At 41.0% G+C, this 23,627-nt stretch overlaps 1 protein-coding gene across 2 annotated transcripts in view; it reads left to right on the top strand.

Annotated features, from left to right (window-relative positions):
• Positions 1 to 23,627, top strand: part of NVL (nuclear VCP-like) — a 118,783-nt gene that overhangs the window by 69,247 nt on the left and 25,909 nt on the right. For both annotated transcript variants that reach the window (XM_008065158.2, XM_008065159.2), the window contains 2 exons: positions 2,315 to 2,434; positions 5,619 to 5,718. In XM_008065158.2, the coding sequence (XP_008063349.1) occupies positions 2,315 to 2,434; positions 5,619 to 5,718 (220 nt within the window). The remainder of the gene's footprint in view (positions 1 to 2,314; positions 2,435 to 5,618; positions 5,719 to 23,627) is intronic.

Genomic DNA, 23,627 nt, shown 5'->3' with positions numbered 1-23,627 from the left:
TTTTCATAGCCAATTAGTTTCAAATTTTATAAGAACAATTTCTTATGCCTAGCTAAAACTGAAATCATAGCCAGGCTCGGTGGCTCAGCCTATAATCCCACCACTTTGGGAGGCTGAGGTGAGTGGATTACCTGAGCCCGCAGGTTCAAGACCCACCTGGGCAACTTGGCGAGACCTCATCTCTACAATAAATCAAAAATGAGCCGGGCGTGGTAGTGCGTACCTGTAGTTCCAGCTACTTGGAAGACTGAGGCAGAAGGATAGCCGGAGCCCAGCAGGTCGAGGCTGCAGTGGCTGGGAGTGGCCACTGCACTCCAGTCTAGGTGACAGAGTGAGACTCCAACTCAAAAAAAAAACAAAAAAAAAAACCTGAAATCATGTCATTACATATAGCTTTTCATATTACTTAGTCTTAATGTTATTACTATTTTTAGACTGATCTTAGCATTTTATTTTTTTATATATAAATTTAAAAAATTTTTTTATTTTAAAGATGTGGGGTACAATTCAGGGTTAGGTATACAAATGTTCATTATGCAGGTGCCCTTGTTGATGAGGTGTGTCCCTCCATCCCCTGTCAGTTTCCCGCTACTGCCAATCCCACCCCTGCCCTCCCCTGGCAATTTCCGACTACTGCCAATCTCTTTCTCATAGTATTACGATAGTTGTTCAAGGTCCACTTATGTGTGAGGTAATGTGATACTCAATTCTTTGTTTCTGTGATAGATCACTCAGTGTTATAGCCTATAAGTCCATCCAAGTTGCTGCAAAGTTCATAATTTTGTCCTGTATGGCTGTGTAGTATTCCATAGTATATATGTACCATGTTTTATTTTTTATTTTATTGATTTGTTGATTTATTTAGTTGCAGTCTCATTCTGTTGGTCAGGCTGGAGTGCAGTGAGTGGCATGTTCATAGCTGCTGCAGCCTCGACCTGCTGGGTTCAGGCAATCTTTCCACTTCAGCCTCCTGAGTAACTGGAGCTATAGACACGTGCCATCACGCCCAGCTAATTTTTTAATTTATTGTAGAGACAAAGTCTCACCAAATTGCCCAGACTGGTCTTAAACCTATGGGCTTAGGCAGTCCTCTCGCCTCTGGCTTCCAAAGTGCTGGGACTACAAGCATGAGCCACCACAACTGATTAACGTTTTATATTTTGATTTAGATAAACATACAATAAGTTATCATGAAATTTGTTAAATACCTCTCTTGCCCACTTTGCCTCTTGTGAGCCTGTGTGACAAAATAGTTCTTCCTTTATAAAGGAAGATGATTTGTGTAAAAATAACAGAACAATAATTTGAGTTGTGTGCATTTAAAATATTGTTAAGTTAGGGTGCCATGACTTATGCTTATAATCCCTCCTTTGGGAGGCTGAGGTGGGAAGATTGCTTGAGCCTAAGAGTTCAAGACTATCCTGGGGAATGTCACTAAAAAAAGAAAAAAGAAAAAATTAGCCAGGCATGGTGATGTGTGCCTGTAGTCCCACCTACTTGGGATGCTGAGGCAGAAGGATCACCTGAGCCCAGGGGGTCAAGGGGGCAGTGAGCCGTGATCGTGCCACTGCACCCCAATCTTGGCAGCATAGTGAGACCCAAACTGAAAAGAAAAAAGTAAAATGCTATTAAATTAATGAAAATTACTGCTGGATATTTTATATGCATAAGGCTTAGGAGATCCATTTTAAAATCAGGCTGGGTGCGGTGGCTCAAGCCTGTAATCCCAGCACTTCAGGAGGCCATGGTGAGAGGACTGCTTGAGCCCAGGGGTTTAAGACCAGCCCGGGAAACTTGGTGAGAACTTGTCCCTGCAATAAAACAAAAAAATTAGTCGGATGTGTTGGCACACGCCTGTAGTTCCACCTACTTGGAAGACTGAGGTAGAAATATCACTTGAGCTCAGCAGGTCGAGGCTGCGGTGGCCGTGATTGTACCACTGCACTCCAGCCTGAACGACAGAGTGATATTCCAATTCAAAAAACAAAACAAAACAAAAAAATCCCAATAGAATTGTGAGTTGTTTTGGTTTTTGTTTGAGCTGGAGAAGACCTTACATACTACTCAGTCCTCATTTTATAAATGAGGAAATTTGTAATAAGTTTAAATAATAGCTAATTTTCTTAAGTTGAATCATATGCAGTTAGCTATTACCAGGTCAAAAATGCTTAACTAGCAGCAATTGTATATGGTCAATCTAATACTCTTTTGGACTCTGATACAAAAATGTCATTTAAAACTAATTGTGCTATCATTTGGCCCATACTCCAGAGTCAAACTGTCTGCATTTTATTTACTTTCTGTGTATGTTTAGTATGTTGGTGAGAGTGAACGTGCTGTACGGCAAGTTTTTCAGCGAGCCAAGAACTCAGCACCCTGTGTGATATTTTTCGATGAAGTGGATGCGTTATGTCCTCGAAGATCAGACCGTGAGGTAAGTTTTATAGATTAGTGGTTTACAGATTGTTTCAGCACCATAAACCTTTTTTAAGTTTCAAGCCAAGTTCTTATCAAGTCATTCCTTGGGAGCATTGAGACTGGATAAAGAAATGTACTCATTTGAAGTCAGAGTTATATTCTCTATCTCTGTATCCACTTTTTTCCTGTATATTACATCTGTTGCACAGTGACTAGGTAATCCTGATTCCCACAAATGAGTAGTCGGGAATGGAAATGGTATAAATTTTTACTAGCTTGGCTTATAAACTTGTAATCCTTTGATACTTGAGTTAAATGGGTTCTTGAGACAAGACAAAATATAATTTAAGACATCGTGTACTTAAAATAGGGTCTAAGCCGGGCTCAGTGGCTCAGCCTGTAATCCCGTGCCTTTGGGAGGCTGAGGTGAGTGGATTGCCTGAGCCTGCGGGTTCAAGACCCACCTGGGCAACTTGGCGAGACCTCATCTCTACAATAAATCAAAAAATTAGCTGGGCATGGTAGCGCGCGCCTGTAGTTCCAGCTACTTGGAAGGCTGAGGCGGAAGGATCGCTGGAGCCCAGCAAGTCGAGGCTGTGATGGCTGGGAGTGGCCACTGAACTCCAGTCTGGGCGACATAGTGAGACTCCAACTCAAAAAAAAAAAAATAGAGTCTAGTTATTAGATTTAAGACCCGGCACCATTACTTTCTGAAGAATATATAAAATTGATCTGCATTGAATGCCACACGTATCAACTACACTAAGTCACAGTTCTTAGAGATTCCAGTACAGAGAGTACCAGAAACAGCTGTTATCTGGAGTACTATTATCTAAGAATTTGAAGCATAACAAAGAATATGTGACCTTTTTGAAGCAGATGGCAGCAACTGTTTAATAAATATATTCATTATAAAATGATTGAGGAGGTGACTATATTTCTGAAACCTAGGAAATCTTTTGTGATTTCTTTTCTTTTCTTTTTTTTTTTTTTGAGTTGGAGTCTCACTCCGTCACCCAGACTGGAGCGCAGTGGCATGCTCCTGGCCACCGCAGCCTCAACCTGCTGGGCTCCGGCAATCCTTCCGCCTCAGCCTTCCGAGTAGCTGGAACTATAGGCGCGTGCTACCATGCCCGGCTAATTTTTGGTTTATTGTAGAGATGAGGTCTTCTCAATTTGCCCAGGTGGATTTTGAACCCTCGAGCTCAGGCAATCCACTCACCTCGGCCTCCCAAAGTGCTGGGATTACAGGCTGAGTCACCGAGCCGGCCTGTGATTTATTTTCAAATAGTTATCCTATATGTTTGTTTTTTAAGTTGTAAAAACATTTATAAAATGCCTCATTTTGCTGATAAATCTCCAAATACAAAAAGTTACAAAACACAAATGGGTTGATATATAAATAAATATGCCTCACATCATAGTGGTTTTGGTTCCTTATCCAGTAGTCATTGATACCATCACAGAAAAGCCCTATTACAGGGTTATCTTTGATAATGATGTCAGTAGCTGAGGAAGAGAGTCTTCCCAGGTTCTTCCCCGTATTCCAAAATCTAATGTGTGATCCAGAACAAAACGCTACACTTTGGTATATCCAATTGATTGGGACATGGCATGCTCTGAATTTTTTACCTTCCTTTTTATTTTTGTCTCTGTTGCCACGAATAAACCATTTGTTTGTCCACAGCCCCTTTAATTGGTTTCCAGCTCTCTATTAATCAGCTAATAAATCTAAATTTGGAGAAGTTCCCATTGTCAAATACTGCCCTCAAAGAAGTCTACAGCCATATGAAGTACATTTCTTTTTCTTTTTTTTTGAGTTGGAGTCTCACTCTGTCACCCAGACTGGAGTGCAGTGGCCACTTCCAGCCACCACAGCCTCGACCTGCCGGGCTCCAGCGATCCTTCGGCATCAGCCTTCCAAGTAGCTGGAACTACAGGCGCGCTACCACGCCCAGCTCATTTTTGATTTATTGTAGAGATGAGGTCTCACTAAGTTGCCCAGGCGAGTCTCGAACCCGCGGGCTCAGGCAGTCCATTCACCTCAGCCTCCCAAAGGTGCAGGATTACAGATTACAGGCTAAGCCACCGAGCCCGGCCATGAAGTACATTTCTAACTTCAGGGTTCTCTCTTTCTTGGATGTCTGCCGTCACACATTTCTGTACTCTGATATATGTTATTTGCCCTTTTAATATTTTCACCTGCAGTGGATACTGAAAGCATTTTATTTTATTTATTTACTTTTTTGAGCTGGAGTCTCACTCTGTTGCCCAGGCAGGAGGCTGGAGAGCATGTTCACGGCCACTGCAGCCTCCACTTCCTGGACTCAGGCGTCTTTCTGCCTCAGCCTTCCAAGTAGCTGCAACTACAGGTGTGCACCACCAAGCTCAGTTAATTTTTTGATTTATTGTAGAGACGAAGTCTCGCAAAGTTGCCCACGCTGCTCTCAAACCCTTGGACTCAGGCAGTCCTCTTGCCTCTGTCTCCCATTACAGGCATGAGCCACCATGCCTGGCCATGAATACATTTTAAATTGGAATGTATTCTTTAAAAATTATACTAGTAGACTGGACAACACCATGAGACCCCATCTCTTAAAAGACAAAAGGATTGACTCACAGGAGTGGGAGTGTTCACCTATAGTCCCAGCTACTTGGGATGCTGAACCAGGAGGGTCCCTTGAGCCCAGGAGTTCAAGGCCAACCTAGGTGATATAGTGAGACCCCATCTCTAAAAAAGAGAGAGTGAGAAACTTTCTTCCCATTCCTCTCCCTATTACTCTTCCTGGAGGTTACCAAAATACTATTAATATATCTATATATCTATACATATGTATATATATAGTTATTTTTTATATATTATTTTTTATAATTTTATTTATATACACACACACACACACACACACACACACACACACATATTTTTTTCCCACAGTGGGAGAGGACCCGAGGGGTTGCCCAATAGTATAGTATTTAGTATGTATTGTACTAGACCTTTTTCCATAAACGTAAAAACATATGTAGCTTAGACTTACTTTTTTTATATAAATGTGGTCACTGTCTTAATGATTTTTCCATGTATTTATTAACTTATATTAATATAATATATATTATATAATTATAATATATATAATGGAAAAAAATTGGATTTTTTTTCCCTTTGTATTGAGAGCTGATGGAACAGGATTTATTTTTTTTAGGCAGGGGCAAGTGTCCGGGTGGTGAATCAGCTACTTACAGAGATGGATGGTCTGGAAGCACGTTGGCAGGTTTTTATTATGGCAGCCACTAACAGGCCAGGTAAGAAACAAGACTGTAACTCAGATGAATATACAAACTTGCAGCATTATAAACAATATAATTTATACACCTAATAACAAAGGAAGATTAAGTTTAGACAGTCCTTTTTTGGTTCATAAATTGAAATAGAAATAAAGCCTTAGAAAGCTTTTGCATGCCTGAGCCCGCAGGTTCGTGACCCATGTGGGCAACTTGGCGAGACCTCATCTCTACAATAAATCAAAAATCAGCTGGGTGTGGTGTCGGTGACCAGCACTGACCAAGGGTGGGTTAGGACCCGCACCAGAGAATCTGGACAGCGAGAAGAAACTACTCGGAGGCAGTTCTTCTGGGAACAGTCTGATCAGGACTGGAGCCAACTTTTATTTGGACTCCTTCCAACTTATATACCATTTTCTATACCCTCCAGCAGTGTGATAATCACTCACTGGGGGCGTACAAGTTTCATATTTACAAACTATGCATCACAAGACCACCACGAGATCTGTCAATTTCCAAGCAAACAATTCGAATTCCATGATACCTGCCGTGCTTACATTAAGGTCACAGGTACACAATTTCAATACAAATCGTTCAAAGTGTTTTCCATAATGTTCAATGAATCATTCATATTATACTCTTTGCTCTATACCCTGATTAATATAAAAAACTTTCCTGAGTTAACTCTAGGTTCAATCCAAGTTCACTGACTCCCAATATTTTTAACGATTAATATTATCAACTTAACACTATACTATAATCTATAAGTTTAGTTAAATGACTTAACTGTCAGTTATACTATTATCCTATTACGATTTAACATAATGCCTTATAACTCAGTTAAAACTTATTCTTAAACTACCAAACTTTACTATAATTCATGTGTTTCATATGTCTAAACTTTAATTTTTATATAATCTAATGATTGATCTTTAATACTATGCTATATCCTATTAAGCTAATACCTTATCATTAATTCTTTTATAAATCGTGTAGTAACTATTACACTTGAATAATGTAGCAAAAGGAAACAAAACAGCAAACATAGATTTAAGCAGCTATGAGTGTATATGTATATATTTTATCCTAACAAGTCTACTCTAAAAATCAAATAGTAGCTGTCACACTCTTGAACAAGGAAATGCAGGGTTGCCAAGATGGCGGCCATGGGCTGAAGCAGACAGAGTTTCGGTAATTAACGAAAGAAAAGAAAACGTTCTGCCTGGCTAGGGGCAGGGCGACAAAACTATCATGGTAATTTAGTTTCTAATCTTAGCCCTAGGGGAAACAGCTTTGGGGGGGGGGGGGAACAAGAGCGGACTACCCAGTCTACCAGGAAATAGAAGTTAAAAAATATCTAGAAAGAAGTAAAACTTAGAAAGACAGAGAAAAATAATTCTGCTATGCACTTTCCATCAGGTGTATTGAGATTTACTTATAAGTTTTACTGCCATGTATGCACACTGGTCACTAATCACACGCCAATATTATAGGTATAACTGATATCCTATGTCAGAGGCGATCTTCCAGATGGCCTTTACAGGCCTCAGCCATGGAGCTATAGATGTTGGCTCCCAACAGTGTGGTAGCACGTGCCTGTAGTTCTAGCTCCTTGGAAGGCTGAGGCGGAAGGATCGCCAGAGCCCAGCAGGTCGAGGCTGCAGTGACCGGGAGTGGCCCACTGCACTCCAGTCTGGGTGACAGAGTGAGACTCCAACTCAAAAAAAAAAGTGACTTCTTTTTTACTTCGTGTTTTGAAACAACCATAAATTCACAGGAAATTATGAAAATAGTGCACAAAGGTCTTGTGTACTTCTTTGTCTCAATTGTTACATTTTATATAACTATGGTACAATATCAAAACTAGGAAACAGGCATTTGTAAATGTATGTGTCACTTTCTGTGCCATTTTAGCATATATGTAGATTCATATAATCACCACTGCAATCAAGGTGCAGAACTATTCCATCACCACAGACCTCCCTGCTGCCTTCCTTGTATAGTCACATGCTGTTCCCTCTACTATCCCTAATCCAAGGCAACACTAATCTCTTCTCTGGCTCTGTAATTGTGTCATGTTAAGAATTTTATGGCCGGGTTCGGTGGCTCAGCCTGTAATCCCCCGCTTTGCGAGGCCGAGGTGAGTGGATTGCCTGAGCCCGCAGGTTCGAGACCTACCTGGGCAACTTGGCAAGACCTCATCTCTATGATAAATCAAAACTAACCAGGCATGGTAGCACTTATCTATAGTTCTAGCTACTTGGAAGGCTGAGCAGAAGGATGGCCAGAGCCCAGCAGGTCGAGGCTGCGGTGGCTGGGAGCTTGCCACTGCACTCCAGTCTGGGTGACGGAGTGAGACTTCAACTCAAAAAAAAAAAAAAAGAAAGATTTTTATATAAAAGTGGTCATACAAAATTCAAACATTTGAATTGACTTTATTCACCTAGCATAATGCCCACTTCTTATGTGTATCAGTAATTTGTTCCTTTTTTATTAGAGAGTAGTATTCTGTAGCATTGATGTACCAAAAGTTTTTGTTTCTGTTTTTGTTTTTTGTTTTTTTTTTGAGTTGGAGTCTCACTCTGTCACCCAGACTGGAGTGCAGTGGCTGCTCCAGGCCACCGCAGCCTCGCCCTGCTGGGTTCCGGCGATCCTTCCGCCTCAGCCTTCCAAGTAGCCGGAATTACAGGCATGCACTACCACGCCCGGCTGATTTTTTTGATTTATTGTATAGATGAGGTCTTGCTCCCAGGCGAGTCTCGAACCCGCGGACTCAGACAATCCACTCACCTCAGCCTCCCAAAGACGTGGGATTTCAGGCTGAGCCACCGAGCCCGGCTGTTTTGGTTTTTTATCATTCACTTCTTGGGGGTGTATAGTAGTTGTTTCCAGTTTTTTACCATTACAAATAAAGCCAATCTGGTGCGGTGGCTCATGCCTGTAATCCAGCACTTTGGGAGGCAGAGACAAGAGGAAGGCCTGAGTTCAGGGGTTTGAGACCAGCCTGGGTAACTTGGCCAGACCTCGTCTCTACCATAAATCAAAAAATTAGCCGGGCATGATGGCACGTGCCTGTGGTTCTAACTACTTGGAAAGCTGAGGCAGAAGGATTGCCTGAGCCCAGCAGGTCGAGGCTGTGGTGACTGTGAGCGTGCCACTGTACTCCAGTCTAGGTGACAGAGTGAGACTCCAACTCAAAAAAGAAACAAAGCTATAATGAACGTCTGTGTATTGGTTCTTATGTGGACTTACGGTTAATTTCTCCGGAATAAATGATCAAGAGCACAGATGCTGGACTGTAGGGTATTATATGTTTAATTTTTTAAAGAGATGACCATACTCTTTTCCAGCATGACTGTATCATTTTACATTCCTATCAGTAATGGTCTGAAAGATCCAACTTCTTTGTATCCTCACCAGTGTTTATATTGTCATTATATTTTAGCCATTCTAGATGTAGAGAGATAGTTCATTGTGGTTTTAATTTGTATTTCTCTAACACTAATGAGATTGAACTTATTTTCATGCATTCATCTGTTGTATCCACTTCTGTGAAGTGTCTCTTCATGTCCTTTGCTCATTTTCTAAAATTGAACTGCATTTTTTTTTTTTTACTACATGGTTTTTTTTACTATTGAGTTTATGTATTCTAATTGTGAGAACTGTGTTTCCGATTTGTAGCATTTTGTCCCAGCTTGTCCATTCATTCTCTTAACCATGTCTTTCACAGAGCAGGTTTTAATTGTAATGGAGTCCAGTGTATCCATTTTTTTCTTTCATGGACTGTACTTCTGGTGTTATTTCTAAAAAGATATAAGCCAAATTCAAGGACACCTGGATTTCCTCCAGTTATCCACCTAAAAGTTTTATTATTTTGCCCTGTACATCTAGGTCTATGATCTCTTTTGATTTGACTTTTGGGAAACGTATAAAGTGTGTATCTAGATTCTTTATTTATTTTTTTGCATAGAGTAGTGCAGTTGCTCCACCACTGTTTTTGAAAAGACTATCCTGGTAGGGCGCGGTGGCTCAGCCTGTAATCCCGAGCTTTGGGAGGCTGAGGCGAGTGGATTGCCTGAGCCCGCGGGTTCAAGCCCGCCTGGGCAACTTGGCGAGACTTCATCTCCACAATAAATCAAAAATTAGCCGGGCGTGGTACCGCACGTCTGTAGTTCCAGCTACTTGGAAGGTTGAGGCGGAAGGATCGCTGGAGCCCAGCAGGTCGAGGCTGCAGTGGCCAAGATATAAACTTAAGAAGGTCTGTCAATATCCACAAAAAAAAACTTGTTGGGATTTTGTTTTTGTTTTGAGTCAGAGTCTCACTCTATTACCCAGACTGGAGGGCAGTGGCACATTCACGGCCACTGCAGCCTCAACCTGCTGGACTCAAGCAAGGAGATCCTTCTGCCTCAGCCTTCCAAGATAGCTGGAACTACAGGCATGCTCCGTCACGCCCAGCTAATTTTTCTTTATTGTAGAGATGAGGTCTTGCCAAGTTGCCTAGGCTGATCTCGAATCCCTGGGCTCAGGCAATACTCTCACCTAAGTGCTGGGATTATAGGCATGAGCCATCACGCCCTGTCTTGCTGCGATTTTAATTAGGATTGCTTTGAATCTATAAATCGAGTTGGGAAGAACTGATATCCTGATAATATTGAGTCTTCCTAACCATGTACATAGAGTATCTCACCATTTATTTAGATCATCTTTGATTTCTAACACCAGTTTTGCAGTTTTCCTCATATAAATAAGTACATATTTTGCTAGATTTATACTTAAGTGTTTCTTTTTTTCTTTTCATTCTTTTTTGAGTGCTAATGTAAATGATATTGTGTTTAACCCCGTGCCTGGCTTAATTGTTTTCTTTTTATAGAGACGAGGTCTTGCTGTGTTGCCTAGGCTGGTCTCAAATTCCACGGTTTTTACCTCAGCCTCCCAAAGTGTTAGGATTACAAGTGTGAGCCACCATGTCTGGCCTCTTCTTTCATTTCTGTCAGTTTTGCTTCACATATTTTGCATTCTGTTCTGCATGCTTGCTTAGAATTGTCCTCTTGGTGAATTGATCTTTTTTGTCACTGTATAAATGACTGTCCTCTTAAATCTACTTTATCTGCTGCCACTGTAGCTGCACCTGCTTTATTTTTATTAATGTTTGCTTGGTTTGTATTTTTCCATCCTTTTACTTTCAACCTACTTAATATATTTGAGGTGAGTTTCTTGTAAACATCGTGTATTTTGGTTACAGTTTGAAATCCACTCTGTCAGTTTTTGTCTTTTAATTGGTGTGTTATCTACATTTAATGTATATGATGTACATGTTGACATATTAGGTCTTAAAACTGTCATTTTCTTTTATCTTTGTTTCTCCTTTTTTTTTTAAACCTGCTTTCCTATGGATCTCTGGAACATTTTATTAGAATCCCATTTTGATGTATTTGATGTGTTTTTTTAATGTATCTTTGTACAACTTTTTTGTGGGTGATGTAGCTATTACACTATATATAACTTATCACATGTTACTGGTTGCATTTTACTAGTTCAAGTAACATGTAGAAACTATGGTCCGGGCGTAGTGACTCATGCCTATAATCCCAGCACTTTGGGAGGCTGAGGTGAGAGGATTGCCTGAGCCCACGGGCTCGAGACCAGCCTGGGCAACTTGATGAGACCTTATCTTTACAATACATCAAAAATTAGCCCTGTCTGGTGGCACACACCTTGTAGTTCCAGCTACTTGGAAGACTGAGGTGGAAGATCACCGGAGCCCAGCAGGTTGAGGCTGTGAGTGTGCTGTTTGTGTGCCACTGCACTCCAGCCTGAGTGACAGAGCAAGACTCCAACTTAAAAAAAAAAGTGTTTCCATTTAGTTTTGATTTATTTTTCTAAGAATTTGTGTGTTTTTTTTTTTTTCACTTGTTTCAAAAATGACCATGGTTGTTTGTCTTTTTTTTTTCTTTTTTGAGTCAGAGTCTCATTCTATTGCCCAGGCTGGAGTGCAGTGGCATGCTCATAGCCACCGCAGCCTCCACCTGCTGGGCTCAGACGATCCTTCCACCTTAGCCTTCCAAGTATTCCAAGTAGCTAGAACTACAGGCATGTGCCACCACACCCAGCTAGTTTTTGCTGATTTATTGTAGAGATGAGGTCTCATGAAGTCACCCGGGCTGGTCTCGAACCCCTGGGCTCAGGCAATCCTCTCGCTTCAGCCTCCTAAAGTGCTGGGATTACAGGTGTGAGCCATCAAGCCCAGCTCAGTCTTCTCTTTTCCTAGATTTTCTCTGACTACTTCAGCAGGGGAAAAGGTAGCCACCTTCTTGCAGCCAGGTGAAGGTGAATGTCCAGGTCTTTACTCTGCCTCTGTTGAGACCTCAGATGGAGGGGTGCCTCATTACTCCTGGAGGTGATGGAAGTGCCTTGTGGGGAAGCCTCTTTACTGCTGTTTGGAGACCAAAGTCCCAGTTTCCCAATCAACCTTATCTGATACCACCCTAGTGGGAAGCATGGAATATCTTGTTAGAGCCAGGCAATGCCAGAAGTCTTGACTCCCACATGGCTTTTGCTAGAATGACTGGAGGAGGTGGGACCATCTTTTTTTCCATGGTTTTTGACTTAAATATTGCTGCAATAACCTTAAGTTTTCTGACTTATAGGCTCTCCCATTCCTTTTTAAAGATTATTCTGCCTGCTACTTAATGAGGCAGGAGTGAAAGCAGTTGTTCTGTTTTTTGTTGGGTTTTTTTTTTGAGTTGGAATCTCACTCAGTTGCCCAGGCTGGCATGCATTGGCATTCCTTCCACTTCAGCCTTCCAAGTAACCAGAACTACAGGTGTGAGCTACCACACCTGGCTAATGTTTTGATTTTTATTGTAGAGATAAGGTCTCATCAAGTTGCCCAGGCTGTTCTCAAACCTGTGGGCTCAGGCAATCCCCTTACCTCGGCCTCCCAAAGTGCTGGGATTCAGGCTTGAATCACCGTGTCCAGCCTGAAAGAAGTTGTTCTTAATCTTGGGGATCTGTGGATAGAATTGAGGGTATCTATGAACCTATATACAAAAAAAAACTTTGATCTTAATTTGTCCTAACTCTTAATTGAAGTTTCTTATTTCTTCAAATTGTGAATGTAGGCAGAAAACAAGAGTAGTATTAGCAGTACCTCCATCTGCTACCAATAGAAATAATAAATTTCGGCCGGGCTCGGTGGCTCAGCCTGTAATCCCAGCGCTTTGGGAGGCCGAGGGGAGTGGATTGCCTAAGCCCGCGGATTTGAGACCCGCCTGGGCAACTTGGTGAGACCTCATCTCTACAATAAATCAAAAATCAGCCAGGTGTGGTAGCGCCCGCCTGTAGTTCCAGCTACTCAGAAGGCTGAGGCGGAATGATCGCTGGAGCCCAGCAGGTTGAGGCTGCGGTGGCCGGGAATGGCCACTGCACTCCAGTCTGGGTGACGGAGTGAGACTCCAACTCAAAAAAAAAAAAAAAAGAAAGAATAAAATTCTGTTCTTATCATCTTACAATTGTCGCAGATACTGCAAAATATTCTTTATACTCACTTTTCTTCAAAATTACAATTTTATTAACTATACTTTTAATGTGGTAATAAAGTATATATGTTGCTAATACATGTTAGTAAATGGTTTTCTCACAGTTTGATAACTTTTTAACACCATTGAGTTCTTTGTAATCATGTATTTTACTTTGTGCTTTGAGAAGCTGTCCCTAAACTTTACTGAGTTCCCAGAGGGATCCATGACACAAAAACTCTTCTGAGTTAAAGAGCTACATACAGTCCAAGGGAGAATTGGTGGGAGAAGTAAGAGATGGTAAATTTTTAGATATATTTTGAAGGTAAAACCAGTAGGATTTGCTGTAATTAGATGTGGCAGGTGAGAAAGAAACAAGGGTGTTTCTTATTGCCAAATTTTTATTTTTTATTTTTATTTTTTTTATTTTTTCTGAGTTGGAGTCTCACTCTGTCACCCAGACTGGAGTGCAGTGGCCGCCCCGGCCACCGCAGCCTTAACCTGTTGGGCTCCGGCAATCCTTCCGCCTCAGCCTTCCAAGTAGCTGGAACTACAGGCACGCACTACCACGCCTAGCTAATTTTTTTTGATTTATTGTAGAGATGAGGTTTCCCCAAGTTGCCCAGGTGGGTCTCGAACCCACAGGCTTAGGCAATCCACTCACCTTGGCCTCCCAAAGCGCTGGGATTATAGGCTGAGCCACCAAGCCCAGCTTTATTGTCAAATTTTTAACCCAAACTGAGGGAAAGGTTTTGCCATTTATTGAGATAGGGAACATGTGGAAAGAAGTTGGCTTATTTTCAGTTCTAAAATATGTGTTCAAGGAGATGAAAATAAATCTATTTTACTTTCTTTAAATGTTCCATTTTGTTTAAAACAATCATCAGTAATAGCAGCTAGATTCTTGGAGCACCTACTAAATGCTAGGCACTCTGTTGAGAGCTTTACCAAGTTAAACCTCACAACAACCCTGCAAGGAAGGTACATATGATATATACAGATTACTGTTGCAAAAATTAAAGGTTGGTGAAGTTAAATTATTTGCCCAAGGATACACAGCTGGTAAGTGGTGGAACAGAGACTTGAACTCCAAATAGTCATAATTATCATGTGAGCACTTTTCTTCCAGCCACTATATAAGTGCTTCCCATGTTATGTCGTTTAATCCTTACAATAAAGCTCTGAAGTAGGTTCTAATTACTTTGCCCCAGATAAGTAACTTGCCATTAGCAAGTGGCAAAACCTGCATTTGACCCCAGGCACTTACTGAATTATATGTTTTCTTAAGCACATTTTCATTTCTTCTGCATTCTGTACCACAGTCTCCTCAACTTAATGGAATTTGTTTTATTTGTTGTGTCTCAGGTTGTGAACAATATCTGTTTTGTATAACTTGGTTTTTGTAAATTGACAAATTCCCTAAGAGAGGGGTGTACAACCTTTTGGCTTCCCTGGGCTGCATCAAGTAAAGAAGAATTGTCTTGGGCTGCACATAAATTGTATAATATAGTTAGTCTATACATAATAAAACTTTTAAAAATATATTTTATTATAAAGCCTAGAAAATGAGAGCAATATAAAACTAGTGAGAAATTTGACCTTGTTTTTGTTGTGTTTTGTTTTGTTTTTGAGTTGGAGTCTCATTCTGTTGCCCAGACTGGAGTGCAGTGGCCGCTTCCGGCCACCGCAGCCTCGACCTGCTGGGCTCCGGCGATGCTTCCGCCTCAGCCTTCCGAGTAGCCGGAATTACAGGCCTGCGCTACCACGCCCGGCTGATTTTTTGATTTATTATAGAGATGAGGTCTCGCTGCCCAGGTGGGTCTTGAACAGGCAATCCACTCACCTCAGCCTCCCAAAGGCACGGGATTACAGGCTGAGCCACCGAGCCCGGCCCACGCGGGTTTCTAACCGGCGGGCTCAGGCATTCCACTCACCTCAGCCTCCCAAGGCGCAGGATTGCAGGCTAGCCACCCAGCCCGGCTGACATTGTTTTTGTAAAGCTGATATATCAAAGTCTGGTTTGATGGAAGTGGTTACAATTCTTAGTAAGTTCTCAAGGTGCTCATCAGAAATGTTTGTTCGAATTTTGCTTTTTGTGTGTTTCATAATTGAAAACAGCTGCTCACAATTGCATGTGCTACCAAAAAGCAATGACATGAGTAAGGCATGATTGTGAACTTCAAAACTGGAACTATGCATGGGGTCATGAAGAAAATAAACACTGAAAAACACATGATGTTAAAAGATTTTGTGAGGCTGCATTACTAACTGTCCTGGGCCACATGTGTCCTGGGGGCAGTGAGTTGGACATGCCTGCCCTAAGAAAATGGCCAGAACCAATGGTTGTAGATCTAATTAATGAATGGCATGAAAAGGAGAAACTCTCAAAGGAGACGTCAACTTCAAAATCAAATGGGATTACAGGCATGGTGGGTCATTTGGGAGGCAGAGGCAAGAGGATTGCCCGAGTCCAGGAGTTCAAGACCAGCCTGGGCAACCTGGCAGGACCTTGTCTCTGAAATAAAAAAAATTTTTTTAAAATAACTGTATGTGGTGGCGCATGCCTATGGTTCCAGCTACTTGGAAGGCTGGGGCAGATCACCTGAGCCCAGCAGGTTGGGGCTGCAGTGGCCATGAGCGTGCCACTGCACTCCAACCTGGGTGACAGAGTGAGACTCCTACTCAAAAAAAAGGGCATGATAAGTTTGTGACAAAAACTATAGTTCTCTGCTCTGCTCTTTCTTATCCCCTGCCACAGGCAATCACTATAATCTCCTTGAGCTGTTTTTCCCAGTATTCTATATTTGCAAATAATATGCTCATATGCTGTTTCTTATCTATTTTTAGACCCTACCTGTTAACTTTCTTTTAGGATGAAGATTTGGTTTTTGAACACTTACCCTTTACCTACCCCCTGCCCCCACCATCACTGCCGTACCATCTGTCCTCTTCTACGTCTTCCCAATATTGTGATAAGGTTTTATCAGAACCTTTGGTTAAATCACTAGTCAGAGTTTACATTACCATGACTGTATAAATATTTCCCTCTGCTGACCCAAGCATGACACTGATTAGGTTTCCTTTCTCTTATGACCCTTTTGTTCTTGGATCCAGTAACCTTCATTTTTTTCTTTTGCTTTGTTTTCTGTGTTACTGTTTGTCACGTATGTTATACAGCTGTCAATTTTATTTATCCGAATGATGACTCATTTCCATTTGTTTGTTTGTGTGTGGATGACCTCCCTTCTGGAGCTTTCTATACTCCTGCTCCAATCTGAGCTGGTTGTTTTAGACCTGTGGTATAAACAGTTGTAATTTCAGGACTTCTCTTTACTGTTTTCCTTTGTTTGCTTTCTGTTTCTAATCCTTTCCCCCCCCCCCCCTTGCTTACTACTGTATTTTTCTAGGTTTCCTTTTTCAGTGACTTTTCTAAAAAGGTTATGTAGGAGGTAGATTTTTTTTTTGAGTTGTTGTGTATTTGAATGTCTTTATCCCACCCTGATTTGATTGGTAGCTTGGCTAAGGTATAGAATATAGCGTTTTAAATTATTTTTCTTTATAATTTGTAGACACTGCTTTCTGTTGAAAGTTTCACATCATTCTAATTCTTTGTTTCTTGTTTGTTTCTTTGTGTTCTTAGCACTTGGATCTTAAACCTTCTGCATTGATCTCCTACATTTCCTTTTTACCTGTTGACTATCTTCTTGTCTTTTTTTTTATATATATTATTATTGAAGTATTATTTTTTAGAAAGTAAATGAAAATACCATCCTCTCACCATTCTGCTTCTGGTTGTTCTTCAGGCGTCTTCTAATGTGCGGCATATCAAAGTTCATATCTGGTTCTGGAAGGAAACCATCTCCCTTAACCAGAAGAGATGCCATTCCTTGGACCTGAGTCTTAGTCTCTCCCCACATATCTTTGCATTCCCTTCTTCAAAGACCAGCTCCTGTAAGGGATATTCTCAGCTAGGCAGCTACTTGTTCTCACTTAATCAACTAATCTAGCTGGTTAAAAAGATACTCCTGTACAGCATACCTAGATTATGGAACCCAAATAGCCACATCAGTTAATTACTTTCCCTTCTACTTTGATAGGTAACTATTTTCTACGAGTAGCAGTATGATGTCCAGAAAGAACTTCTGCCCTCTACACTTGGCTTAGTTGAAAAAATAAACAAGTAAATTATGATATGCAAACTTCTTCAGAGTAGGGATTCATTTTGCACTTTTATATGTGAGAGGTAGCTTCTAGTTAGTGTCTCTCTGTCCATTCTAAGCCCTTAATAATTATCAGATGAAAGAATGGATGGCTCACAGAGAAGATATTTATTTCCTTATAGCAAGATATTTAGATACTAAAGTTGCAAATTAAATGGAATGTTTTCTCACCTATGTAGTGTAGATGACCTTGGCTCGTTGTTGGCTTTTTTGTTTGTTTTGAGTCAGGGTCTCACTCTATCTCCCATACTAGAGTGCAGTGGCACGATCACGGCTTACTACAACCTTGACCTCCTGGGCTCGACGGATCCTCCCATCTTCCTTCTGAGTTACTAGGACTACAGTCGTGTACCACCACTCCTGGCTAAATTTTTTCATTTTTTTGTAGAGATGAAGTCTCACCACATTACCTAGTCTAGTCTCGAACTCCTGGGCTTAAGCAGTCCTTTCACCTTTGCCTCCCAAAGTGCTGGGATTACAGGCATGGCCCACTGTGCCCAGCTGGATCATTGTTTAATGCTTAGTAAAGGCCTGTGTATCTTGTCCTTTGGTACAATACTGCCCTTTTAAAATTAAATTAGGCCAGGCTTATTGGTTCAGACTGTAATGCCTGCATTTTGGGAGGCCGAGGCGAGTGAATTGCCTAAGCTCACGGATTTGAGACCAGCCCGGGCAACTGAGACCTCATCTCCACGATAAATAAAGATTAGCAGGGCGTGGTAGCGCGCACCCGTAGTTCTGGCTACTTGGAAGGCTGAGGTGGAAGGATCACCACTGCACTCCAGCCTGGGTAGCAGAGTGAGACTCCAACTCGAAAAAAAAAAAATTAAATTAGGGCCCAGACATCACTTCGGCTGATTTGCGGGTGCTCTGGTATTAGTAGAACTCAATGATTTGCTTAATGAAGCATTAGAAGATACCGACCTCTGTTTCATAAGGTTGTCTGATCTTGTAATCATTTCCACTGAATGCATTTATAATGTCATTAGTCTGAGGATCCTTTTTAAAAAAACAGCTTAAGATATAAGTTACATATCATAGAATTCACCCATTTTACATATACAGTTCACCTATTTTACATATACAATTCAATGGTTTGGGATGTATTTACAGAGTTGTGCAGCCATCCCAATAACCTAATTTTGAAATACTTCCATTATACTAAGAAAGAAATCTTGTGCCTGTTAGCATTCATTCCCCTTTTTTCCCTCATCTCCAGTCCTAAACAACCTCTAATCTGCTTCCTATCTCTGTAGATTTGCCTGTTCTGGATATTTTATGTAAATGGCATACAATATGTGGATGTTAATGTCTGGTTTCTTTTACTTAATAAATTAGTTTCAAGGTTTATCCATGTTGTTGTATTTGTCAGTACTTCATTCCTTTTTATTGCCATATAATATTTTGTTGTATGGCTATACCACAGTTTATTCACCAGTTGATGGACATGTGGCCTTTTTCCACTTTTTGGCTATTCATGTTTTTGTATGGACATATGTTTTCATTTTACTTTGGTAGATACCTAGGAGTAGAATTGTGATAACTGTTTCACATTTTGAGATACCGCTAAGCTCTTTTCCAGAGTAGCTGCATCATTTTATATTCCCTAGGAATTATGATATTGTAGTTCTAATTTCTTCATATCCTCACCAATACTTGTTATTGATTGTCTTTTTTTTTTTTGAGTTGAGGTCTCATTTTGTCACCCAGGCTGGAGTGCAGTGGCATAATCATGGCTCACCACAGCCTCGACCTCCTGGGCTCAAGTATTCTTTCGCCTCCTAAGTAGCTGGGACTACAATCGTGTACCACCATGCCCAGCTAATATTTTTATTTTTGTAGAGGCGGTATCTCACTATGTTGCCTAGACTGTGTCTTTTTTTGTTATAGCCATTTTAGTGAATATGCAGTGATAACTTATTGTGATTTGATTTGCATTTCCCCAGTAATGATGTTGAGCATCTTTTCTTGTGCTTATTAGCCATTCGTGTTTTATTTGGAGATAGGTCTGTTTAAATCCTTTACCCATTTTTCTTTTCTTTTTTTTTTTTTTTTGAGTTGGATTCTTACTCTGTCACCCAGGTTGGAGTGCAGTGGCACGCTCTCACAGTCACTGCAGCCTCGACCTACTGGGCTCAGGCGATCCTTCTGCCTCAGCCTTCCAAGCAGCTGGAACTACAGGCATGCACTGCCACACCCAGCTAATTTTTGATGTATTGTAGCGATGAGGTCTCGCCAAGTTGCCCAGGCTGGTCTTTAACGCATGGGCTTAGGCAGTCCTCTCACCTCAGCCTCCCAAAGTGCTGGGATTATAGGCATGAGCCACCACACCTGGCCCCTTTACCCATTTTCTAATTGGGTTATATTTGCCTTGTCATTGAGTAGTAAGAGTTCCTTATTCTAGATACAGGTCAATAATCAAATATGTGATTTTCATATATTTTTGCCCAAACTGTGAGTTGTCTTTTAACTTGGTTTTTTGTTGTTATTGTTTTTGTTTGGTCAGAATCTCACTCTTGCTGGAGTGCAGTGGCAATACTCACAGCCACTGCAACCTCAACCTGGTGGGCTCAGGTGATCCTTCTGCCTCAGCCTTCCAAGTAGCTGGAACCACAGGTTCTACCATGCCTGACTAATTTTTTTGATTTATTGTCGAGACAAGGTCTCATCAAGTTGTCCTGGCTAGTCTCGAACCCCTGGGCTCAAACAATCCTCTCACTTCGACCTCCCAAAGTGCCGGGATTATAGACATGAGCCACCACACCCAGCCTTAACTTCCTTGATAGTATCATTTGAAGCACAGTTTTTACTTTTGATAAAGTCCAATTTATCAACATTTTTCTTTTATCACATTTGATGTACATTTTTAAATATCATTGCCTAACCCAAGGTCACTAAGATTAACTCCTGAGAGTTTTGTACTTTTAGCTCTTACATTTAAGTCTTTAACCCATTTTTGTGTATGTTTCGAGGAAGGAATCCAAATTCATTTTTTTGAATGTCGATATCCACTTGTCCCAGCACCTTTGTTGCAGACTAAAAATATTCCTCGTTGAATTGTTTTGACACCCTTGTTAAAGATTGAATTGTCCTGAAGTTGAAAGGTGCTACTATTGCCTCTCAGTTTTAACTTTTTTTTTTCTTTTTAATTTCTTTTTTTAACTCCTGGCAAGCTGTGATCATTGTTTTATTTTTTATTTGTTTGTTTGGTTTGGGGACTTAATAGAACAAAAGGTGCTTCTTGATCAACAGGTAAAAAAGAAAATTCATTTTTAGGCCGCTCTCTCATTTGTGAGTGAATGGACTTTGTCTTTAAAGTGTTTGGGATTGCAAGCCTGGGCATCCTGGTGAGACCTCATCTCTAAAATAAATCAAAAAATTAGCCGGGCATGGTGGCACATGCCTGTGATTCCAGCTACTTGGAAGGCTGAGGGGGAAGGATTGCCTGAGCCCAGCAGGTCAAGGCTGCAGTGGCTGTGAGCATGCCACTGTACTCCAGCCTGGGTGAAAGAGTGAGACTCCAACTCAAAAATAAAATAAAGTGTTAGGATTTTTGATGACATTTTTCATTGCAAAATAAGAATTGTTATCTTGAGTCTTCTACCTAAAGATTCTGTGTTCGACAAAGGTAGGGAACCATTTGAGAAGCTGTAACAAGGAATAATCCAGGAATAAGATGTTGGTAGTTTGAACTGGATGCTAGCTGTAGTTGTAGAAAGAATCTAGACATATTGTATCATAGAGTTGACAGATGCTAATGGATTAGTTAAGGATGTGGAAGAGTAGAATCAAGCATAGCTGCAATTTTGGGGCCTGAAAAACCACGAGAATGAGTTGGCGTTAACCAAGATGGAGAAGATGGTGGTAGGGGCCTATTGAGGGAGGAGCTAGGAAAGATCAAGATCTCACTCTTAATGATATAATACATAGATTCCTGCAGGGGCCATCGGTGGTATTGTTTAAGTGGTCTAATGCTAAAATTTATGTGAAGGGCTCAGGGTACTTTTTACTGTAAATAAAATAAGTAAATAATTTCTTAAAATAATAAACCGCATAATCCCACACCTTTGGGAGGCTGAGGCGAGTGGATTGCCTGAACCTGCGGGTTCAAGACCCGCCTGGGCAACTTGGCAAAACCTCATCTCTACAATAAATTAAAAAAAAAAAAAAATCAGCCAGGTGTGGTAGCGCATGCCTGTAATTCTGGCTACTTGGAAGGCTGAGGCAGAAGGATCACCGGAGCCCAGCAGGTCGAGGCTGCGGTGGCCGGGAGCGGCCACTGCACTCCAGTCTGGGCGACTGAGTGAAACTCCAACTCAAAAAAAAAATAATAATAATAATAATAAGCTGCATAATACTAATTGTAGTGTCTGTCAGTTAGAGATGTTATTATAAATGTCCCAAACTAAGAGTGCTTTCTAATTATAATTAGGATTATTTACATCAGGATGCATTCTGGAGCATGTAGAACTGGCTTTAAGATCTATATTTGTATATTTAAGGTAAATACAACATGGTAGCATAGAGCTTAGATCAAAGGAATAGAGTAGAATCCAAAAACATTCCTACACATATCTGGATACTTGATATTTTTATAAAGCACAAAGCCAGTGCAGTGAAGAAAGTCTTAGCTGGTCATGGTGGCTCACACCTGTAATCCCAGCACTTTGGGAGGCCGACGGGAGAATTCTTTGAGCTCAGGAGTTCAAGACCAGCATGGGCAACATAATGAGACCTTGTCTCTACAAAAAATAAGCCAGGCGTAGCAGCACATGACTACTCCATCTACTCAGGAGACTGAGCCAGAAGGGATGCTTGAGCCCAGGAGATAGTGATTGCAATGAGCTACTACACACCAATTTGAGTGACAGAGCGAGACTCCAACTCAAATAAAAGAAAGTATAATCTTTTTAACAAATGGTACTGGAGCAGATAGATATCCATATACAAAAAGAAAAATTGAACTTCAGTCCATACCTCTTACCCCATAGAAAAATTGACTCCAAATGAATCAAAGATCAATGAAAACTTAACACGATAAGATTCCTGGAAGAAAATATTGGATAAATGTTTTCCTACCTTGGATTAAGCAAAGATATCTTAGATATGACATCAAAACCACAATCCATAAAAAATCAAATGGATGTCCACAAGCCACGTCAAGACTGTAATGAGCTATGATCATACCACTGCACTCCAGCCTGGGCAACAGAGTGAGACCTCGACTCAAAAATTTAAAAAATCGCCAGGCTCAGTGGGTCAGCCTGTAATCCCGCACCTTTGGGAGGCTGAGGTGAGTGGATTGCCTGAGCCCGCGGGTTCAAGATCCGCCTGGGCAACTTGGCGAGACCTCATCTCTACAATAAATCAAAAATCAGCCGGGCGTGGTAGCGTGCGCCTGTAGTTTCAGCTACTTGGAAGGCTGAGGCGGACGGATCGCCGGAGCCCAGCAGGTGGAGGCTGTGGTGGCCGGGAGCAGCCACTGCACTCCAGTCTGGGCGACAAAGTGGGACTCCAACTCAAAAAAAAAATGCTCAACATCATTAGTCATTAGGAAAATGAAATTAAAGTCATACTAAGATCATACCACAAACCTTGGAATCAATAAAAAAATTTTAACAATTGGCTATTTCAAATGGCAAGTATGTGGAGGAACTGGAATTTGTATATACTGCTTATGGCAATGTAAAATCATACTAGTTTGGAAAACAGTTGGACAATTTCTTAAAAGTGAAGCATACATCTACAGTGTGATACAGTCATATGACTGGTATTCTACATTTAGGTATTTACCAAAGAGAAAGGAAAACATGAACAAAGACTTGTACAAGAGTATCAACACCAACTTTATTCGCAGCAGTCCAAAACTGGAAGCAGACAGGTGTTTATCAACAAATGAATGAGAAAACTAATTGTAACATATCTATACAATGGAATACTACTCAACAATAAAAAGGAATTAATTACTGATACATGTAACAACTTGAGTGAATCCCAAAATAATTATGTCTTGTGAAAAAAAGCAGAGTAAGCCGGGCTCGGTGGCTCAGCCTGTAATCCCGTGCCTTTGGGAGGCTGAGGTGAGTGGATTGCCTGTTCAAGACCCACCTGGGCAGCGAGACCTCATCTCTACAATAAATAAATAAAATCAGCCGGGCGTGGTAGCGCATGCCTGTAATTCCGGCTACTT

This window comes from Carlito syrichta, unplaced genomic scaffold, assembly GCF_000164805.1.
Source record: "Carlito syrichta isolate Samal-C Ts95f unplaced genomic scaffold, Tarsius_syrichta-2.0.1 Scaffold308169, whole genome shotgun sequence".
Lineage (NCBI taxonomy): Eukaryota > Metazoa > Chordata > Mammalia > Primates > Tarsiidae > Carlito > Carlito syrichta.
Note: the sequence above shows the minus strand (reverse complement) of the source record. Positions and strands in the feature narration are given on the sequence as shown.